Source organism: Protopterus annectens, chromosome 1.part1 (genome assembly GCF_019279795.1).
Source record: "Protopterus annectens isolate FY-2018-M chromosome 1.part1, PAN1.0, whole genome shotgun sequence".
NCBI lineage: Eukaryota > Metazoa > Chordata > Ceratodontiformes > Protopteridae > Protopterus > Protopterus annectens.
The window spans coordinates 1724431147-1724448981 of record NC_056726.1 but is presented as its reverse complement, the minus strand read 5'-3'; the positions used below and the strand labels follow the sequence as shown (position 1 = coordinate 1724448981).

Sequence of the window (17835 nt, the reverse complement as noted above, 5' to 3'; positions counted from 1 at the left end):
ATGGTGAGTACGTAACTTTTATTTATACTGACTGCTTTCTGTCCTGCTGTTTATGTCAGGGTATATTATCTATTTTACACTCTCAAACTACTATAAAATTCTGCATGTGTTATTCTATTTTCTTACTGTTTGGAAACGTTTGCCTTGAACTCCAACAAAATGGGACATTCCTGGTCAACAAATGGAAATTAATAACACATTAACAGAATTCAGTGTCTTGCCCTTCTCTTCTAGGTTTTTGAAAATTTCCTAGAAAAGGAGCCAAAGTGCATTAATGAAGAAACTCTCCTCTTCAAAACCGGTGCTAGAATCTGAATTCTGAGCAATGCATGCCTACAAATTACTGTGCCTAAAGGGGCACCTCTGCTACGGGCATCATATTCACATATGATTACATGCTTACCTGCCTTAGAAGCTGTCTGCATAAGTCTTGTACCTGTCTCCCACGGCTTCATCTGGCATCTCAGAGATCAAGCCTTCGGTTTGCCTAAGGAAGTCTCACTGAAGCTTGATATTCTGAGTGTGGAAGTTGACTTTCATAAAGGTCATGGTAGATGAAGAATACACCTTTTTCCAGCTTTCTCCAAGACTCCTTGTCTTTATGGAGTGTACTGACTTCTGCAGTGAACTTAGACACCCTGTCAGCATCCATGGATACTACAGTCAGGTCCACAATCGTACTGCTCTAACTGTATTTACATGATACTTCAATCTTACAGAGTCTGTCAGATCTCTTGGGGGCTTGGGGCTGAGATTCAGTACTCAGTGGAATAAAAACATCTTGAAAAGCTCAGAGAGGATTCAGATCTCAGCCTGTGGTGCAGTGAATTCCACAGGTAAAGACATAAGGTAGGAAAAAAGTCAAAATGCTCTAGGTGATACCTCAGAATCACAAACAATGCCCACTGGATGATCAGAGTAGCCATGATGGATGCAAGAATATTTGCTGCACTTATAATGCCAGCATGGCACAGCCTATGCAAGCACAGAAAGTGAGACCAAAATCTTTATATGCAGATGTAAATGCAACCATCAGACAGTTACAAATATCAAGCTCGGATACAGAGCTCTGAAATAGTCTAAATATGATAACATTATGTTAGGTTCAACCACAAATACTTTGTTAAAAGAATAACATACTTGACACAGGCAATATGTCACAGAAGAAATAAAGTGCATTTAACAATAGCTGGCCCTTTGTCCTGAAATATCAGCTGGTCATGCAAAATACAGCCAAAATCATTCTCCAGTGACACAAGCTGTAGCCTGTTCCTCCAACAAATTACACAAACATTTTGATATGAAGCACTGTGAGGGCTAACATTCTCAGTCTTCAATGGACTGAGCGAAAGGTGACTACTCCTCATCCAGCACAGGATGGCATCCAAGTCTCCTCAAGTGTCATCAAGGACTTCCACTCCTGAAGAAAGGCGAGTTAAAGAACAGTACCGTCAGCACAGGAATATTGAAATGTTTATGGCACCAGTGGAACAGAAAGATGGCAAGGTTACAAACTGCTTGCTGTGTAGGCGCTTCCTGTCCCAGTTACGAACTGTATTATGCGAGGGCCAAGAAGAAAAATGTTGGAAGACAATATTACAAGATTTTACATAAACCAAGCATATATGTGCACTGAGGTAGCTGAATAACACCAAAATGTCAAACAAGGTGAAAAACATCCAAGACATACTTTAATTATATGAGCAATAATTGAATAACTTTGTGGGAAAGAAATCACAATCTGGAAAGAGGAAAAGTTATGTTCACAGTGAAGCTGTTCTATCAAAGTGCTCAAACTTCCTCTGGTCATATTTCTGGCAAGACGATTGAGCTAAGTTTTTGGATTTACCAAACAAAGTCATCTGTAGTGATGACTACTCTCTGGTCACTACATTTTCCTGCACTATGTCTTTCCTTACATCCTGTTACTTCCTTAATATTACTACACAACTTATCTACAGTGTACTACTTCCTTAACTTTCAAATAAATCTTCCTGTATGACTTTTTCCTTCCTCTTTCTGGTGTGACTTTTTCTGTCTGATACTACCTCTCAGTAGTCTTATCATTTGTCCCTCTCCCAACATTTGCTCCAATCAAGATCAGGAGAGAATGGTTGGGGGCATTCTTCAGATGGATCAACATGTTAAGTTTTTCTACTACATTTGCCATTCTTCTTTGAGACAATGGATATGTCATATAAAAGGAAATGTTTTATGTTGTGATATTCTGTCAGACAATAGTCTAATGGATACATACAGTATTGGTGTCTTGGACTGGAATTTGATGCCTGCAGGTGCCTCACATATGCCTGTAAGATTAAAAAGATTTGGCCATTCAAACAGTTAAGAATTCAACAGGTTAGACTGGACTGTTAGTAAAACTAACATGTACTATCCCATAGAATAAGCCCTCTTTCACAATGGAAGAAGCTTAGGGACATGTACAAGAGCTACTGTTTTATATTCCAACATCAGGATAATGATCTCATCACTGAATTGAATGGTTAGAACTCTGAATATCTAGTAATAAGAAACAAAATCACTTTTTTGAGTTCTTGTCTGATTCAGTGATCCATCTTTTTCATTTAATAAAAAAAAGTGTTTTTGGGGAACACACTAATGAATGGTACTTACCCTGTGGACGATGCATTGCTTGCTGAAATGGGCAACACTCCTGAAGAAGCAGAAAGGTTCAGTCCAGACCATCCATCATGAGTAGAAATTACAGAAAGGCTGGAAGGCGGGTTTTCAATATAGCTGTCTGCAAAGACAAGCATACTGTTAATGCTGACAATGTTGCCATCTAAAACACCAAATCCCTGCTGCTATAACTTTCAATATCCTTGCTTCAATTACATGTTCTCTGTGCACTTTCTGCTCTAATACATCACCTCCAGCCCTGTTTTTGTGCAACATCCTTAAAATAATCATAAATCTAGTGCTAGCTAGATCCACGTGATTACTGTCCTTTTCTACTACAGTGGGAACATACTCATTTCTTGATAACATATTCCCTAAGCCCTTTATGTTAACACCATAAAATCTACTTCTTCAATTACTTAAGGAAATGCATAGATGAGGTGAGCCAGACAATCCTTATCAGCTGTAATATTTCAGTACGTAACATAATATTGTCATGTAACTAGTCGCCACAAAGCCTTTCAGCTCCATCATCTCTTATCCTATTTACATGCAAAGTGATGCTATGGTATCTTACACTATATCTCATTGTCGGCTCTTGGCAAGTTTCATGTTGTCTAATACAATACCCACTACATTGCTTAGATGTTGCCTAGTACAATACCCACTACATTACCTACATGTTGCTTAGTACAATATCAACTATGTTCCTTCATTTTTTTATTCAGTACAAGCCAAGTAATATACTGTCTAGTCCCTGCTGTTGTAGTACCGAGCCACCAAACACCTATTACCACAGTACTGGCTAATCCATTCCCATTTCCATGCTGCACTTTTTTAAGCTTAAAGGAATGTTATGGGTTTCTTCTGGCAAGCAGCTGTGTATTTCATGCACTCAATAACTAGCAGTTGCAATAGACCATTCAGATATGAAGTACAGTTGTGTATTGTACTTACCAGAACAGTAGATATTTGAGAAGACGTTAGTGTAACAGTAATTTATAACATTATGGCTTGTACCTTTCCCTGGGTGTCTTCTAAGAGTGTCTGTCTTCTTTACAAGTAAGCGATGTAGACCTTCCACAAAACACAGTACTGATATAAATAGCATTAGGTTCCTACAATGCCCTACACTCCCTTCAGTTCTTTGAGGCCATAACCCCAATAAAAAGTGTATTTTTGATAGGCAGAGTCTATTTCTAATCTGAAATGTGATCAATTAAATGTAGACACCAAGAATCAAAAGGAAACTTGCTCATTTAAGAGTTGATAATACCCAAGCAACATGAATAATAATATCCATAAAGAATAGTGCAAAATCTTACCATAACCCTAAATGTCTTGAAAGGTAGGTTTTGTGGGATCTGGAAGCAGCCTGCCTCCGGGCCCCTTTTTTATGGGAAAGAGGGGAACTGTGTTGTTTCCTTCTGACAAATTGAGTTTTAGCAGGACAATTTATGTGGTATTTAGGAACTGGGGACACAAAGAGGTTCCTTAAGTTCTTTCCCTTTGTCATGCAGAGACTTGAATAGGACTGCAGCTTCAGCACCAAAAAGGACATCATTGTCCAGGGGTGCATCCATGATTTTAGCCTTAATGTCATCAGGCAAAGACTGGAGAAGCAACCACGAGTATCTCCTACGTACAGGCCCTGAAGCTGCTGGCCTTGCAGATACCTTAGCAGCATTGTAACTGCATTAAATGGAATGTCTAAGCACCTGGGCTGAGGTGGAGAAGAGACAGTCAAGCTGCACCTTGGCTGGAGCATCCAGAAGGTCTGATGCCAACTGAGAAGCTTGGGAGAGTAAAGCTAGGACATATTTCGACATATGGGTCTGGTAGTTAATGGGTCTGAAAGCCAGGGTAGAGGAAGTATATACTTTTTTCCCCAATCTTTCCATCATTTTGCTATCCTTGTCAGAAGGAAGCAGGTTAGTGTAGTGAAGCAGCTTAGAGGGTTTGTCTGCAAAGAGAGATATAACTGCAGGATTTGCAGGGGGACATTTGAGTAAGAATTTGCTGTCCTCAGGGACCTTACAGAATCTGTCAAGCCTTTTTGGGGCTGGGGTTGAGAATCTGGGCTCTTGGACACTGATTGGAAAGCATCCAGAAAGGGAGGAAGGCCAGGAGGAATGGCTGAGAGAGAAGGAGAGTCCATCTGCAGCAGAACATAATATCCCTTTTTTACTTCACAAACTTGACTACTTTCCCATTTCAAGTGATCTTTCATCCAAGAAATTGTTTCACCAAAAGACAAATCTTCCTCAGGAGAATCCCCACTGTTTGAATCCAAGTCCGGGGAAGATTAACCCAGAGGAGACTCAATCTGGGAAGTGTAAATTAGGGATTCATCAGATGAAGAAGAATCTTCTTCCTCACCAGAGGCCTGCTGTTTTAATTACCTGGGAGTGAGGGAAGGAACAGGAATGGATGGAAGGGTTGAGGATGGATTTAAAGCTAGGAAGGCATTCCATATACCCTGGGAAAAGGCATGCCAATCAGGAGAAGGGTCCTGGGAAGAGGAAATATGTTTTTATTTATGTTTCTTTTTCCCAGGAAGAACCAAAATAGGAAGAGAAGGAGTAGCCTCCGTATGACTAGGCCCTGTTTTGGGCGTAGGAGCTGGAGCTGCTGGGGGAACACTTCTTGGGACAACCAAGATAGTGGGCTGCGATTTCCTCTTATTACCCTGAATGGATGTCTGTGTTGTCTCTGCAGATGTGCTAGTGGCACCTTCCCCAACGGCTTCTGAAACGGTACCTGGTGCAGGTTGGGAACCAGTGATGGAATGGGCCTCCAGACCTTCACTGGCTTCAAGAAGAACATCCGAGTCTACAGGTGCAGTGGAAGATTTGGGCCTAATTTTGTTTGCCTTCTTTGGTGGCTCAGCAGATGGACCTGCTGTGCCCTCCATACCGAAAGCTAACCATATGAGACATTGGTTCTCTAGGTAAATGTTAAATGCCGACAAATGGCTACAAAGGGTCTTAGGAATGAATGCTTGGCAAATCATGCAAGACTTATAGTAGTGCTCGGACCTTAGGCAAAACAAACACTGATTATGGCTGTCTTTGTGAAGAATCTGACATCCACAACTACACTTGCCTTTTCTGGATGACAACAACCTCAAAACATGCAGCAGCAAAAAAGGAACAAAGAAATTTCCCCAACAGGGCACTTATCTGAAAAGCAGCAAACACTCAGTGATTGTAAGAATGTTAGAAGATGTAATTCAGACTGGTGGCAGAGAAGTTCTGAGGAATGGTACATGCCAACGTCACCTTTATGGCCTACGTAGACTGCCTAGCTATGTGCAGCGTCGTACAGACCATGCAGTAGTAAAAGTCTTTTGTATACTGGCCGGATGTTTGGGTCGTCTAGGTAGGGAATCCCAAAGGTTATGAATACTGCAACATGGGAACAGAAGGACATCAAAAATCATATAGTAGAATAAGAACATGACATACAATATTTTATATAATATTTATATTCAAAAGGTTATTTGCAAAAATACAGAAATAAACAAAACTATGTACAAAATCTCAACAAGGTAGGAGGAGTAAGAGGGCTTTATTATTACAGTGATCTCTTCTCAAAGATGCATTTTTTTTTTTTGTTAAACAAGAAACATCATCATTAAGTTATCACTTATGACATTGGTAATCATACATTTATACAAAGGAAAATAAACCATATCAACACGATCTTACTTGCAAACTTTATACAGCACAAACCACAAAGATATTCCTAAGCCTTTCTAACCTCAACTGATTGATTCTTATAGTTATTATGCAATAATTTATTATGCTCTACTAATTATTCCTTTTTTTAAAATTAGCTTCTGTTCTAGATTCTACTAAAAAATCTACCAGTGCTGGTCTTTCGTTTAGGACCCCCCCCCTTATTTCTTTCTCTTTGCCTATATTCTGATACCAATCCTTGATGGGGAAGGCAATCACTATCCTGCAGTCCAAATAAATTCTTGGCCTCTTCCATTCTATTACCTTTCACTTTCTAATTATTTTCTCAATACATTGATTCTTTTGCCAGTTTTCTCAAATAAATTCCAGCCCCTTCTTGCATATTGCCCATATCCCTAATTGCAGTCATCCCTATCTGCAAAATCCCCTTTCTCCATTCTAGTGTTGGCTTAGTTCTTAGAATACTTTCTGCTACTTTATGAACATAATATTCTGTATGACTATTGTTATTCTCCTTAAAAATCTGCATCCAAAATCCCAGTATCGCCTTGTTTCTTGACCTTCCTCCCGTTTCAACAACATCCCTTTCCGCTTTGAAATACGTGTTTCTCCTTGTGCTATGTATAGGAGACTTAACTGTGTAGCTCTGAAATGGCTCTTCAAATTGGGTAATCCCAATCTGCCTTGTTCTACTGGAAGAATCAGCTCATCCCACTTGTCTCTTGCCATCTTCCCCTCCCAGATAATATCCTTCAGCTCTTTATTAATTGCTACCAACAACTTCTCCTCTGACTGATAAAAATATACCTGACCTGTGTATAAGAGTAAAGGGAATAAAAACATTTTAACTACTTGTATCTTACGATGCATGTCCATATAATTGAACTTTTTCTCAGTTTTTGCATTATCTTTTGTTTAGTCTCTTCCCACATATCCTTAGCTGCCACACTGGAATAATTTTTAATCCATACTCCCTAAGTACTTCGTTTTATCATTCCCCATAAATATGGATATTGCTGAATCAATTTGCACGTGGATAGATAATTTACAGCTATTGCTTTTGTTTAAGTTTCGTTAATTTTGTATCCCGAAAATGTATGAAACTGCCTCAAAATGTTCCACAACACTGAAATTTCCTATTCTGATTTTATCGGGTGTACAAAGATATCAACTGCAAATACAGCCAAGTTTTCTTGACTACCATACCAATTACTGTATATCCTTGAATTTCTAAGTCTCTTATTTTTTTGCCAGTGGTTCTAAATATAATGCAAATAACAAAGGGGAAAGAGGGCACCCCTGCTTGGTTCCTCTATTTACGCAGAAATTATCACAGAGGAACCCACCCACTTTAATTTTCACCTCAGATCCCTCATATATCTTCCTAATCCACTTTTTAATTTTATCAGGGAATGCAAATGCGTCCATTGCCCTGCTCATTATATCCCAGCCTACTCTGTCAAATGCTTTCTCTGCATCAAGACCCACCAACAACAGTGGCATTTTATTACATTCTGCTTCCCTTTAGATCATCAAAGTTCTGTTAATGTTGTCAAATGTTTGCCTCCCCTCCACAAAACCACAATGATCCATATCGATCAATTTTGTCATCACTTTTAAAATTCTTTTAGCCATTATAGACATAAACTCTTTATAATCATGATTTTTTTTATTGAAATGGGCCTGTATGAAGCTGACTCTGATGGGTCATTACCCCTCTTTAGGTATTAACAGCTACCAACACTTTCTTCCAGGATGTTGGTACTTCTCTTCCTCTTAAAATACTGTTAAACAAAAAACCTTCCAGATTTTTATCATTTTTTCCCTTCTAGTTTCCAAACTTCCACAGGAATATAATTGATTCCTGGGGACTTTCCTGTGGATATACATCACCATTTTATCGCATCTCTTCCTATCCTATTAGCAACTGAGCATCGTCTACTGCTAACCTTGTCATATTTAATTCTTCCATAAACATTTCCATTTGTACTTTTTATTGATTTCCATATTTCTCTGCCTTATACAGACTTTCAGAGAATTTCCAAAATATTTCTAATACCTCTACAGGATCTGCTGTTATCTTCCTTGTTATAGGCTCCCTAAGCTTGGCAACAGCCCTTTCTACTTTCTGTTGCCTGAGTCATTGTGCTAAAAGTTTTTGTGCTCTAGAGTTATCATCATAAAACAGTTGCTTATCAGCAATCTTTCTAAACTCATGCATATTATCGAGGTAATCCCTCATTTTCTGTTTAGCATTCTGCACTTGCTCCTCCTCTTGTTCTGTGAGATTCTGCAATACTTTAACATTTGTCAGTCCCTCTAAATAATTCTTATTTCTTAACCATATCTCTCTTTCTTTCATTTCCACCCTATTTTTAACTCCACTTTAATTTTATTCCACTCCCTAGCTAAATTTCCATAAGAAATTTATTTTTTAATAGCTCCTGAATAATTTCCACTACCCTTTCCTTAAATTCCTCTCTTTTCAACAGATAGGTGGGAAAGCACCAGTGTCTCATTTTTACTTCATTACCCTGTGTTTTTATTTTAGTTATCATTGGCACATGATCTGAAAAGAGTTATTGGGTGCATATCAAGACTTTCAATTAAATGCACATGTTCCTGTGAAATGTAAATTCTGTCTAGCCTAGCCCAGTTTTTGTATCTTGGGAATAACATGTAAATTCACTCCGAACTCCTAGTACTGAATTCACATCTTTCATGCCAAATATTTTCATAAACTACTTCAAAAATCTACACTTCTTTGTTATTTTTTCCCTTCTGGGCCCCCCAGACACATCTTTACTGCTACATATCAAATTCCAATCCCCACCTATAAGTAACAGTCCTTGCTAAAAACTGATTATTTCTCCCAGAATTTTTTTAAGCTCCATTATAGCAGTTTTAAGTGGAATATAAACACATGCCAGTGTAATCCTCCTCCCTTGCCAGTTGCCCCTTAGTACTACAAATGTAGCATTATTATCTTTTTTATCCTCTTCTATTTCTATTGGAGCTTGTCTTCCAATTAATATAAGAACTCCTCTTTTCTTTGTCCCACATATTTTACTGAATAACCATCTTGAAAATCTTTCTTTGTTGAATTCACATGTTCAGTTCTTTCCAAGTATGTCTCCTGTAACATAGCTATTTGCACTCTACATTTTTAATATAGTTCACTACTCTTTCTTTTTGTATTTATCTGTGAGACCATTGACATTTAAAGACATTACAGCAAGCAACACTGAGTTAAAAAGTTATTGTTCCCACCTTTTATGTGTAACAGCTTTATTGCTAAGTGTCTAGTTCCAGCTTTTGTGTTACACGTGTACACTGTTTGGCAGGTTGATCTTGTATACAGTTTGTTTCTTGTCATATCCATTTCAGCCTATGCCACATCTTACAACATTTTTTGTTTTATTGGACACCCTCAAACAAAAAAAAACACCCCAATACCCTCCAAAAACTATTAACTTAATACTAAAACACAAAACTATGTACATCTTCAAATACTGAAAGTTTTACCCTCCTAATAGGAACAAGTGTCCCAAACTGACAGCCACACTCACAAACTTGGGTTAACCTAAAAGTAAGGTTATCCATGCTAAGATACATGGTACAGAAAAAAAAAACAGGAGCACTTGTTTGCATTAGTATCCCCATTACACTTAAAAATAACTGAGAAAACTTTACTTTTCAGCATGCAAAGAAAATTATGCACTATACAAATATTAGTATTAAGAAAAAAATTAGTTTTACTTACAGTTAACTTTCTCCCTCCTCTTCCCCTCTCCTAAGAATTGATGAAACAGGAATTAATCTAAAAATTCACATTCCTGTTTCATTCGACTTAAATGGCACTCGTGAAACGTCAGAAGACCATATACTTGTACATATGTAAATGTATGCATATGTATATGTATGTATATATATATATATATATATATATATATATATATATATATATATATATATATATATCTCCACGCACAAACACACACACACACAAATATATGACAGGTGTGCAAACTATAAAAGGTTTGAACACTAAATTCTCAAACACATCTGCTCAGGAAACAAAATCAGAAAAAAAACTGTGTGTGTGTGTATGTGTGTGTGTGTGTTTATGGGTGGGTTTTAGGTACAGGGCTTAACTCTGACCTTGAGTTGTTGGCTAGGCTTAAAAGGGCCCTTCCAGGGAAGTTAGCCTAGTCTTACACTATGAATAACTAACTCCATGACTGTACTGCAGTGGGGAAAGGGAAACTTCTCAAACCCCACTGTACCACCATCTTGCACTTGGAAAAAACAACAAAATTCAAAAAGTAACTTTTCAAGTTATTTTATCGTTTGCAGTGTTGAAACACTTACTGGTTTAAACGACTGCAGATTACCTACACACACACACACACACACACATATATATATATATATATATATATATATATATATGTGTGTGTGTGTGTGTGTATGTATTAAAGTTGTGCAAGTTAGACTGTAACAGTAGATGTTTGCAGAACACACTGCCTTACGGGCACATGGGAAGTAGTGCACTGCTGCCCTCCCCCTGGCAGTCTGTCAAAGTTCAGAACTCCTCCCACTGCCTGTTTGTGAGGGTAAAGATCCAATCACCTGGCAAGATCAGGACAGCCCTCCACACTTACAGACAGGGCCCTTTCAGATTTCCGAGATCTAACCAACAGGAAAAAAGAAGAGTTCTGTAAAATCTTACCATAACTATATATGTTCTTCTCTTCTATATGCTGTAGTATTCATAACATGAGGAAGTCTGCCACCAGCTGACTCATACGTCCAGCCAGTATACAAAAGTCTAATACTACTTTATGGTATATGCGATGCTGCACATCAGCTAGCATACATCGGCCAAAAAAAGACATTGGGTATAAAGCGGACGTCAGCATGTACCAATCTCAGAACTGAATGCCGCAAAAGCACCAGCCTGAACATAAGTGAGGATAACATGCCCACAGAGGCCAGGCAAGCATCGGGAGGGGGTGGGGGGGGCAAGTAATACTGCAGCATATAGAGGAGAAGGACATCTATGGTTATGGTAAGATTTTACACAACTATTCTATATTCTACTATTTATATTCTGCAGTAGTCATAACATGATGGAGAGTGCCAAAGCTCCAGCAGACGAAGACTTGGGCGGAGGAGCAGAATCATTTTCCACAAAATCATGAGGATAGCTCTGGCAAATCCAGCCCTGAACCTGGAGTTGACATCTAGTTTGTAGTGTTTAGTGAAAGCATGAAGAGAAGACCAGGTAGCTGCCTTAAGAATAGAGCAAGTGTCCAGACCTTTAAAAAAAGCTCCAGAGGAGGACACTGCTCTAGTGGAATGTGCCCTCAGAGGGGAAGAAAGAGTTTTCCCACTGGCAAATAACAGAATGAAAGAAATAGCTTTAGAAATCGAAGAGGAGATAGTCTTCTTGAAAAAAGGTTGGCCCGGGGCCCTTGGGTGATAGGAAACAAACAGGTGATCAGACTTACGGATAGGATTAGTTTTATCCAGATAGTATCTGAGCTGCCTGTGCACATCCAAAGTGTGAAGAATCCTCTCACTGGAGGATTGGAGGAAGGAAAAAAGGTGGGAAGGTTGATAGACTAATTGAGGGACAACTCACTGACTACCTGGGCATAAAGGAGGGATTAATATGTAGAGACCCTATCTCTATGGAAGACTGTGAAGGGGGAGGTAGATATCAGGGCTTGCAATTCAGAAACCCTTCCGAGAGTAGTAATCGTCAGAAGAACAGTTTTCCATGTGCAGTGTTGAAGGAAAGAAGAACTTGCTGGCAGAAATGGGGCCAGGGTGAGTTTATCCACAACAAAATTGAGATCCCAAGGAGGATGTGCCCACTGACATCGTACAGTGTAGACCGACATCTGCCACTTCTACCTTCCACCACATGGAAGCTCCTAAAAAGAAAAAAAAATTAAAACTAAACATGTTTCTCCTGTTCCCCAGGATCAAGCTCTGGATTGGCAGGCCTTCTCTCAAGGCCTTTTCAATGCCTTTATAGCCCTTTATCAGACCTTGGCTCCTTCCTTCTCTTCTCCTACCTTTCCTTTTTCCACTCCTTTAGAGACTATTTTGATGATAAAAGAATTCTCCAAATGGGACTGTTGCTCAGTGTTTGATATACAAAAGAGGTACTATGACCTCCTTCAGATGGACTGAATGGAGCTCAATGCCAAAAAATGCATAGTCATCCCCTTTGGGAAAAACCCTGTGTCCATGAACTACCACATAGGTGGTAGTCCACTTAACAGCAAAAGCGTGATAAGAGACCTAGGGACACAGGTGGAGAGTAGTCTCTCCTTTGATAACCACATTGCCACAGTAGTCAGGAAATCCCTCTACGTGGCACACCTCATCACAAAAGGTTTCTCATCCAGAAAAAAGGAGGTCATTGTTCCTTTCTACTCATCCCTCATTAGACCTAGCATAGAGTATAACGCCCCATTTGGTATGTACCTCACAAGACATTTACAACAACTGGAATGGCCACAGAAATACCTCACAAAAAGGATCACTGGCCTCAATCAGATGCCCTATGCAGACTGTCTCAAAAAACTCCAGCTCTACTCCATCGCATCTCGCCTACTCAGAGGCGATCTCTGCCTAACATACAAAGCCATGTCAAACCCAGAGCTGTTGGACATGCTACACTTACAGAAATCCCAATCCCTCTGAGCCACACACTCCAGGGACCTAAACCTCGTCACCACAATAAACAAAACATGCTGGAGGGATAGTTTCCTGTCCCAGAGACACCCCATACTTTGGAACAGACTGCCCATTCATGCCAAGCAGAGTGCCTCATTAGCCCTCTTTAAGAAAAATCTTGACGATTGGATGGAAAATAGGAAATTATCCCCAGGGATCACTTCTGTGGCACTGTTTGACAGGGCACATGAAAATAATTTTTGGGTGGTGAAAGCCAGGGGATCTTTATGGCTAGGCTTACACAGGCCCTGGGGCCGATAGCCTAGTACCTACCTATGAACCTATGACTGTTCCTCTCCATCTGCCATCCCCCCTGTCCTTCCAGCCTTTTCAGATACTTTTTCTGCTGCTTTCCAATGTCCGGACTCCCAGCCCCCTATGTAAGAAAAGGCTTCCGTCTTGCAACCCTACCCCATAGTCCAGACATATGGAGAATACGGAAGATTGTTGTCAACATGTAGTACACAACCAGTACTTGCCAGACATTCTGCAGCTCCTTCAGTGTTGCTGTAGGTCTCTTGGCAGCCTCCCTGTCCAGTTTTCGTCTTGTCTTTTCATCAACTTTGGAGGGACATCCAGTTCCTTGCATCTTCACTGTTGTTCCATATTTTCTCCAAGTTTTGATGACTGTCATCACTGTGTTCCATGGTATATCCAATGCTGTGGAAATTTTTTTGTACCTTTCTCCTGACTGATACCTTTCAACAATGAGATCCCTTTGATGCTTTGTAAGGTCTCTGTGAACCATGGCTTTTGCTGTAGCAGGCAACTGAGTAAACATCAGGAAAATCCTAATAGGACAGCTTAACGTTATTTGTGGTTAATCAGAGTCTCTTTAATTGATGGCAGGCATGTACCCAAGAAGACTGAATGCTGTAATTAAATCAAAAGGTGCTTCAACAAAGTATTAGTTTAAGGGTGTACACACTTATGCAACCAACTTATTGTAGGTTTTTTTTATTTTTTGTTTGTTTTTCAATTGAATTGTATAGGTTCTAGGTCAAAATAAAGGTGGGAAAAGTTTTGAAATGATTTAATGTGGTCTCAATTTTTTATATTACAAAATCCTGCCATTTTAATAGGGGTGTGTACACTTTTTATATCCACTGTATCTGTACTAAGCCGATCTAGCGACTGGCTTATTACAGATCCATACCCCCCCCCCCCCAGGCAAAAAAAAAAAGAAGTTATGTTCTTACCATAACGTTCCACCTGTGTTGTCGATCTTCATTCATTCTTGAGTTGGGTTTCAGTTCCAACCTCAGAACCGATTCAGTCAATATAACAAGCTCGAGCCAACCAAAACACTCTCGAGCTAAGGTTACCCATAGTGCCTCTCTTCCCTTCCCTTCTGATCGAGTTTGACCGTAAAAAGGAGTATACATTTGTGTACACTTACCATAAATGTAGATGTTCAAGTGTATTCACTGTTGCAGTCATCACATTTGGGTTATCCCTGTCAGGGTAGTCCTCAGTCGGCACAAATACCAGAGTCTTAGTATTTCTGCATCAGTTGCCGTCACTCCAGGACTGATGTCAGGTCGTCAGTGGTATAAAATAAGGCAGTCGATGCCATTACATCGGTTTTTCTTGCACTAACTGTCAGCAGCCCCCAAGAGGAAGCTAGGTTATGGTGGAAGTACACCACCAGTAGAAAGTAAATACCAAAAATAGAAGTTATGTTCTTACCATAACGTTCCATGTTAGTTGTCTTCTTCTCGCCTTCTTCTTGCTGGATGGGTTCGGAGCCGACCTCGGCTCCGACTCGGCCACTCTAAAAGCTCGAGAGTTGGTTCCACCGGCTCGAGGCTCCCCTTATATCCCACAATGCTAGGCGAGAGTTACCTCAGATCTCGTTTGTAAGCTAACCCCAGCTTATAATAGTTACAGAATAACTCTAAACAGAGTCCACCTCTAACAACATGGAGAAAGAAGGCTGACCTACATCCTGATTCAGGAGATATGCAAGCAGCATATGTCTAAGAAAGAGGTGGTAGAAAGAGAGGTCACAATCACAACTCCTCTAGGTCTGTCCAGGCCAGGGGGAAGGAGGGTGGGACGCAAGAAGAAGGCGAGAAGAAGACAACTAACATGGAACGTTATGGTAAGAACATAACTTCTATATGTTAAGTTGTCTATCTCGCCTTCATTCTTGCTGGATGGGACTGCGTCCCTAGCACCTTGTCCCGGGTGGCCTAACGGAACAGACTCCTGAGAACAGTGGAACCAAAGTTAGCTCTATGCCTAGAAGCTAAATCCAACTTATAATGAGAAATGAAAGTGTGAGGAGTAGCCCAAGTAGCCGCTGCACAAATGGTGTCAATAGGCAGTCTGTCTTGAAAGGCTAAGGAAGTAGCCAAAGCTCTTGTAGAATGGGCCTTAGGTTTATTAGGTAGCTTTTGGTGTCTAATCTCATAAACGAGGGTAATCAGAGATGTAAGCCATCTAGATAATGATACCTTTGAAACTGAAAGTCCCTTTCTGCCTTCTGCATAGGAGACAAACAGTTGATCAGATTTTCTGAATTGTTTTGTTCTATCCAAATAGTACCTCAACTGACGATGAACATCTAGCCAGTGTAATTTTTGTTCAGACCTATTGGAATATTCTGGAAAAAGACAGGAGGTCAATGCTTTGATTTAGATTTGACGACGAGGCTACCTTAGGTAAGAGGCACGGGTTGGTTCGTAAGGATACCCTGTCCTTATGGAACAATAGATAAGGAGGTCGACAGCTGAGTGCATGAAGTTCTGAGACTCTTCTAGCTGAAGTAATAGCTACCAGAAAGAGAGTCTTCCATGATAGCAATTTTAAAGAACAGGATGCTGCAGGTTCGAAAGGGGGTAGAATCAAAGAAGTAAGAACTAAATTTAGGTCCCAAGGAGAAGGAGGATTTCTTATAGGAGGTCTGAGAAGAAAAACTCCTTTCAAAAAGGCTTTGCAAAGCTTGTGGAACATTAAGGCAGACTCAGAAATACCCACATGAAAGTTAGAGATAGCTGCCAATTGAACTTTAAGAGTAGAAGGGGATGAACCTGCATGGAAGAGTTCAGCTAGAAAATCAAGGACTATTTGGATGGAAGCAGTGAAAGGATCTATGTCCCTTCCTTGAGCCCAAAATGTGAAACGTTTCCACTTACTCAAGTAAATCTTCCTAGTGGAAGATTTATGGGAAGCTATCAAAATATCTCGAACAGAGTGAGATAATTGAGGAAGCCTGGCTAAGGTTGGAACTGGAGGAACCAAGCAGTGAGGTTCAGAGAGGGAGCGATGTAACTGACCCGATTGATGGATCAAAAGGTCTGGAACTAGGTCCAGATGCCAAGGTCGCTCCAGTAGAAATTGATGTAGAAAGGGGAACCACACCTGTCGAGGCCAGTAAGGAGCAATGAGGATCAACGAGGCCTTCTGAGCGATAGCTTTCTGTATCACTTGAGAGATTAGTGGGAAGGAGGAAATGCATACAGAAGTCCCCGGGGCCAAACTTGGACTAGAGCGTCTCTGCTGGGTTGGCCTGGTAAAGGGAATAGGGTGAAATAATGTCTGCACTTGCTGTTTTGGGGGTAGCAAAAAGATCGCAGCAAGGCTGACCCCACTTGAGAAAAATCTCTCTCACAACAGAGTCTTTCAGAGACCACTCGTGAGGCATGAGGATAGCTCTGCTCAATTTGTCCGCTATTTGATTGGACTTCCCGGGGATGTGCGTTTCTATCAGAAAACGCTGAGAAGAAATCGCCCATTGCCACAATCTGAGTGCTTCTCGACACAGGGGGTAGGACCTGGTTCCGCCTTGTTTGTTGATGTACCACACTACAGACATATTGTCTGTCTGGATTGCAATCGTTCCCAAGGGGAGAGAGTCTTGAAGGGCTTGCAACGCTAAAAGCACTGCTCTCATCTCCAGAACATTTATGTGCAAGTGGCATTCGTCTGGTTGCCATGTGCCCTGGACCGTCCTGCCCTGATAATGCCCCCCCCACCCGATCAGGGAGGCGTCCGTTGTCAGAGTAGCAACCGGAGGGGGTGGAACAAAGGGTCTTCCCAACCAGAGCTGAGGGGAAGACATCCACCACATGAGATGATTTCTGCACGCCTGTGTGATCATAATGGTGTGGGACATTGGAAGTTGCTGGTATGACCATTGTGTAAAGAGCATCCATTGAAGGATTCGCATGTGGAATCTGGCTAATGGAAGCAGAGGTATGGCAGCCGCCATAATTCCCAACACTTTCAGAACTAACCTGGCTTTGATTCTGTTGTTGTTGAAAAGGAGTGAGACCAGTCTGTGTATGTCTGTTATTCTCTGATCTGTTAGCCTCGCAGACATGTCTACTGTGTCTAGATTTGCCCGTATGTAGGTAATAGTACGACAAGGCGACAAAACAGACTTTTCGCAATTTATTGAAATGCCTAACTTTTGACAAATGCGAAAAGTGTAATCCATGACCATCAGAAGGAGATGCTTGGTGGGAGCTGTGAGGAGCCAGTCGTCCAAATATGGAAACACCTGGAATCCTTGTCGTCTCAGGTGAGAAGCTACCACTGCCATGCATTTGGTAAACACCCGGGGGGCAGTGGTGAGACCAAAGGGCAGGGCCCTGAATTGAAAATGACTGGTTCCCAGCCTGAAGCGGAGGAATCTTCTGGAGCGTCTGTTCATTTTTATGTGATAGTACGCATCCTGAAGGTCTATAGAGCACATTCAGTTTCCTTTTCCCAATAGGGGAAGGATGGACTGCAG

General features: G+C 40.7%; 1 protein-coding gene across 1 annotated transcript in view; it reads right to left on the bottom strand.

Moving 5' to 3' along the window:
- Positions 1 to 17835, bottom strand: part of LOC122811946 (T-box transcription factor T-A-like) — a 1625600-nt gene that overhangs the window by 215119 nt on the left and 1392646 nt on the right. Inside the window, exon 7 of the mRNA XM_044084140.1 lies at positions 2635 to 2761. Within this exon, the coding sequence (XP_043940075.1) occupies positions 2635 to 2761 (127 nt within the window). The remainder of the gene's footprint in view (positions 1 to 2634; positions 2762 to 17835) is intronic.